At 40.1% G+C, this 6,000-nt stretch overlaps 1 protein-coding gene across 6 annotated transcripts in view; it reads left to right on the forward strand.

Moving 5' to 3' along the window:
• The window catches only part of LOC143762035 (programmed cell death 1 ligand 1-like), a 173,391-nt gene extending 167,793 nt beyond the window's left edge, over positions 1-5,598 (forward strand). For 5 of the 6 annotated variants that reach the window (XM_077249155.1, XM_077249156.1, XM_077249159.1 and 2 more), the window contains one exon: positions 4,336-5,587. In XM_077249155.1, coding sequence (XP_077105270.1) covers positions 4,336-4,376 — 41 coding nt within the window. In that variant the 3' untranslated portion in view covers positions 4,377-5,587. Of the gene's footprint in view, positions 1-4,335 lie in introns of all 6 variants that reach the window. The other variant, XM_077249157.1, reaches the window with a different exon arrangement.
• The last annotated feature ends 402 nt before the right edge of the window (positions 5,599-6,000 follow it).

Genomic DNA, 6,000 nt, shown 5'->3' on the forward strand with positions numbered 1-6,000 from the left:
CACCCAGAGCCACTGTGACACAGCTACGGACTATGGAAGGCCGCAAACCGGAAATAGGCCATGACTTGGCCCCGCCAACTTCTGGTGCTGTGCGTTTCTGCCAAGGATTGCTCACGGGGATCGGACGAGAGGCAGAACGTCTGCTTCGTTCATCCTGCCCTGTAGGGTCCCCGAAGGGGCTCCTAGATCTCTGATGAATACTTTGGCCTCCCTCCAGTGAATAACGCTCAGGCGGCTGAGACAGCCGAGCGTGCAATGTAGGGGCAGGAGATGTTGCCAGCGTTCCTGGAGGGACTGTGCAGGCTGCATGTAGCTGCTGCTAGATGAAGCTGGAAACATGGGCTGCCGATGCTGCCCTCACTATCTCCAGTAACTCTGTGATATCAGCTATAATCCTGGAGTGCTGCTGCTGTTGTCAATTGAAGCAGGAACCAAGAGGAGGTAAATTTCCCCCCTCACACCTTATATATCTCCCTATAAACCAACCCTCTTTCACCTCTCTTTGACTAATCTTATCCCTGGCATGTCCACCACGTAACATTGTATAGAACAATGTCACTTCATTGACCCTTGTTAACCCTTTCACTCCCAACCCACTGCCTTGTCATGGTGGCCATATGCCTTAGATTAGGGCTCCCTGGCTGTTTTTTACCTTTACTTGCTCCTAATTATCAGCACCTCATGCTACACCACTGCTACTCATTGGCACTCCTTGGTATTTCTTGACTTGGGGTGTACCTCCCAAATTATTGAATGGCTCTTATATTACCATTCACTTGCATCATTCATGCAGTGTGTCACATACACTTGTTGCACATTTGAACATTTTTTGCAACTCATTCACAGCATTACATATATTGACTGGTAATAATAAACAATATCATGGCATTAAAATGCGTATTGAACTGAAAAGGACATGATACTACCTAGAAATAGGCCCCTTGATATTATGTACTGTAGATTATGGGATATTCAAAGGTTTTGCAATTTTACCTTGTATAACATTTTTCTGAAGTTATTCCTCAATTTTTACACACAGTTGTTCACAAATTGGTGAACCACTGACCATCTTTGCTCCTGACAGACTCTGCCTCTCTAACATGGTCTTTTTATACACAGTCATGTGACTTAGTTAAAAATTGCCTCTCCAGCTGCATTTCATTAGTACCATTTACTTTTCCTACCTTTTGTTAACCCTGTTCCAACTTTTTTTAAGACGTGTTGCTGCCATAAAATTCTACATGAGTTAATTTATTTTTAAATTAGATGGAAAAATGTCTAACTCTCATCTTCCGATCTGTGTTTTACATTCTGTTGTGAATAAAATATATCGGCTATAAGAGATTTACAAATCATTGCATTCTTGTTTTATTTACATATTACACAGGCTCCAAACTTTTTTGGAATTTGGGTTGTACACGGTAGTACACAACATGTATTTGATTTGAAAAAACTGACCGTCACATCCAAACATAGACTAAGGCTACGTTCACACGATCCGTTTTTCACTGCGGATTTTTCCGGTCCTTTTTCGGGGAAATCCGCAGTGGAAAACGGCGGTGCTTCTCTCGGCGGATTTGTGTCCTTTTTCTTCTGCGGATTCCACTGCGGGTTTCCAACTGCAGTTTCCTATTGGTGCTGTTGGAAACCCGCAGCGGAATCCGCTGAAAGAATTGACATGGTACTTCTTTTTTCCGTTGGCAAATCCGCGCGGATTTTCCAGCGAAAAAAAGGATCGTCGGCACAGCGGGTTTTGTTTTCCATAGGGTAACATTGTACTGTACCCTGCATGGAAAACGGCTGCGGATCCGTAGCTGCAATTCCGCTACGGATCCGCAGCAAAAAACGGATCGTGTGAACGTAGCCTAAGTGTTAACAGATGCTGAACCTAGAGTCACCAACTCTTATACAGTCAAGCAAATAAGGCAGCACTCTGCAGCGCTGAAACATGCAAACATGAAACACAAAAATTGAACTGCATTACTGCACTAGAAATATGAAAAATGAGAGCGTTTAGCGCATAAAAATGGCCAATTTTATGTGTACCTGGTAGCCACTTTACGGCATCTCTCTTATACCAGGTCCTACGCTTTCCTTTCCTCGCTGAGAATAAACGTCTCCATCTGAATGGGTACCTATGAAAACCTCTTCTTAGACTAACATTCTCTCTCTCTGTGGAGGGGTAATGGACCTGTTGCAATTAAAACACCTGTGGCTAGGAGGCGGAGTGCTCGGTCAGAAGGCTAAATAATACATTTGAAAAAACTGACCGTCACATCCAAACATAGACTAAGTGTGAACAGGTGCTGAACCTAGAGTCACCAACTCTTATACAGTCAAGCAAATAAGGCAGCACACTGCAGCGCTGAAACATGCAAACATGAAACACGAAAATTGAACTGCATTACTGCACTAGAAATATGAAAAATGAGAGCGTTTAGCGCATAAAAATTGCCAATTTTATGTGTACCTGGTAGCCACTTTACGGCATCTCTCTTATACCAGGTCCTACGCTCTCATTTTTCATTTTTCTAAATCACCCATTTCCAATCTTCTACTGTCCACTTTTCGTACTTTTTGAAAACTGAAGCCGATGCATCATATGACAATAAAGAAGTCTAGGTTTCGTCACCTTTTTTTTGGGCCACGAATCCAGACTTGTGTAAGGTGCGTTGTATGGTGCTTGCATGGATGTCTGTGATCTCACTATTACGAAGCATACGAGCCACTTCCACTGCCGTGTTTGTCACACCAGAATTGATTGACCTAAGTGATGAGCCGACTTGTTGATTCTGATATTTTGCCTGGACGACTACCTCTTGGCTTTTGAATTGATGGATGGACTCCATTTTAGATTTTTCCAACTGTCATGGCACTCACATGATGCAGTTTGTCAATTTTCTTGGCCGAGAGATCGTTATCGATGAACTGGATGATGCTGTTTCTCTTTTCTTGAGAAATCTTCTTCATGGCTGATGCTCGATTTGAACCAGTGACCTTTTGCTTGGAAATCAACCTAATAATACACTGAGCTATTAGGGAATATGAGAACAGGTTGCATTTTGTAGTATACAGGAAGAAAAAGGTTTTTTCACCACCAGGAGCAAAGCAGTAACAATGCAGTGACATGATAATAATCTGCATAACTAATCATAAACTAAATAGTTGCAATTCAAATTTATGTATGAGATAGCCAAGATGACTATCTATAAAATGATGGTAGTCTCCCGTTCAAAGCAGTAGTGGATGGTGAGATATGGAGACTGAAATTAAAAAATCATTGTTACCCTTTTGCTCGTCAGTGTACCATATAGGACAATGTTCCCCAAGTCCGGTCCTCAAGAGCCACCAACAGGACATGTTTTCAGTATTTCCTTAGTATTGCCAGGTGATAATTGCATCACCTGCACAGGCAATAATAATTCCATCATCTGTGCAATACTAAGGAAATCCTGAAAACATGACCTGTTGGTGGCTCTTGAGGACCGGACTTGGGGAACACTGATATAGGACAATGTAATGTAATTCATAATATATCATATAATTACTGTGTATAATAATATTAGGATAGTAATAGTATAATTTAAGTGGTATCGCCACTGTACCTTGGTTAACAATTACCTATAGCTATCAATAAATGATATCTTAGTCCTGGAACGTTCAGCTCTTAACAGTGGGGTACAAGAGGCGACAGTCGTTAATTTTTAGTAATTACAAGCCTCTTAGGCCATGTGCACACGTAAGAAAAGAGGTGCAGAATTTTCTGCACAAAATCTGCATCTCCTGGCAGAATCCGCAGCTGCCGCGGTTTTTATGCGGATTTAGTGCGGTTTTTGTGCGGAATTGATGCGGATTTTGTGCGGATTTTCTGCAGTTTTTCCCAATGCGGATTTCTATTATGGAGGGGTGCAGAAACGCTGCAGATCCGCACAAAAGAAGTGACATGCACTTCTTTGAAATCCGCAGTAATTCCGCACTGATTTTTCCGCACCATGTGCACAGCTTTTTTTTTTTTTAATTGATTTACATTGTACTGTAAATCACAGTGCGGATCTGCAGCATTTCTGCGCAAAAAAAAATGCACTAAATCCGCATCGTGTGCACACAGCCTTATATAATCCAGTATTGTTCTGGATATGTCGGAGATTAGTATGTGACCTTAGGGATGAATGAATATGCACTTTATAGCTCAGTGTTGAGCAGAGCTTTGATCAGTGGAAAGTTCATTTCTCTAAATGGATAAACTGTACTTTGCCTATAAGACTTTTATTGCAAATAAAAATATAAACTGTATCTAACTGATTGATTCATAATGGGTTCAATTTAATTTTACAGATGTTGAAAGCACAGTCACAAAACTCCTGAGCAGTTCTTGAGCTCTGTCTATTGATGTCTAACTCCAAGTGAAGAAGAATGGAGAATATTTTATGTGCACTTTATGAGAGTAGAATGTTTACGTCATTGAGATTGTCTGTCTGACAGGTCCAGAAAACTGACTGTTTATAATTTTGCTTTGGTTTATATTTACCTGTCAATAATAATAATAGTAATAAGTATAAAAAAACAAACCAAGAAGTATCTATAGTTTATCACTTTTAGAAGTCTTTAGTAGCACCTACAGTTAAGTTTGTACCTCTTGTTCACATTAAATTGTATTTGGCAGTTCTTCAAATTTGGATTGAAGCACATGTGGCACAGCAGAAGACTGTTCTATAGGAGTAGATGATTACATTTCTTGTAACCTGAAAAATTGGAAAAAAAGATTATTTAAGACAGGATCAATACATGTCATGTCTCATCATCATACTACTACTCACTACTATTACCCTGTTGTCAAGTTGAATTAGGTTTTTCATACACTTAACGTGGAATATTTTATTTCATATTTCGTCCGTTCTGCATAATAACCTGAGTAAGGACACTGTAATCCATGACATGGATTCTTATGATTTAAAAATGTGTTAATAAAGTTCTCAAGTTTTCATACTGTGTTAGTGCTGCTGGATATCCTTTTCTCTCCTCATATTCTACTACCCGGGATCCAGCATTATGTTCTTCTGTGTGTTTCCCACATCAATAAATGGTCGTCCAGAGCCTTCAGAACCATCCAGGATGGAATAATGATCCTGCTTTTTCCTTTATCCAGTTTTACATGGCATTTTGTTTGTTGCATTCTGCGTGAAATTGGAGAAATACAAAAGGTACAGTATGGCCCCCAAAGACCTCTTTAGGTGTAATATCATGGCTCCTCATGATTTAGAATTTTTATGGAGTCTAATTTGGCTGTGTTCATGTGCCCTTGATGCAAATCTACAAAACTTGAATGTCAAATCAGTTTATATTTTCAATTAATGATTTTCCATTAAGGTTGAATAAAACAATCTTTAGCATTCAAAGAGCTGTGTATTTGGTGGAACTCAAATAGGCATACGGATTATATTCTCAACACTGTAAATTATTCCTACATCAATTCCTGAAATCAATATGTGAATACCAGTTTGGTTACATAATACATCTACAATGCACTTTATGAAATGTGTAACAATTATCATGATGTTCTATTTTTGTATAATAAATAAGTATTTTTGCAATATTTTCAACATTTTCACAAAGTCATTATTTCTTTATCCATATTTTTCATACTGTCCTTGTAAATGGCATTGGAAAACATCTCTTGGGCACAGATACATTTGACATTTTTAAAAACATTTTTTTAAAGGGAACCTGTCACCGCCAAAATCGATGATGAGGTAAGCTCACCGTCATCAGGGGCTTATCTACAGCATTCTGTAATGCTGTAGATAAGCCGCCGATGTTACCTGAAAGAGAAGAAAAAGAGGTTAGATTATACTCACCCAGGGGCGGTCCCGCTGCGGTCCGGTCCGATGGGGGTCTCAGGTCCGCTCCGGCGCCTCCTATCTTCATTCCATGACGTCCTCTTCTGGTCTTCACGCCCCGGCTCCGGCGCAGGCGTACTTTGTCTGCCCTGTTGAGGGCAGA

The sequence above is a fragment of the Ranitomeya variabilis genome, chromosome 1 (assembly GCF_051348905.1).
Source record: "Ranitomeya variabilis isolate aRanVar5 chromosome 1, aRanVar5.hap1, whole genome shotgun sequence".
NCBI classification, from domain to species: Eukaryota; Metazoa; Chordata; class Amphibia; order Anura; family Dendrobatidae; genus Ranitomeya; species Ranitomeya variabilis.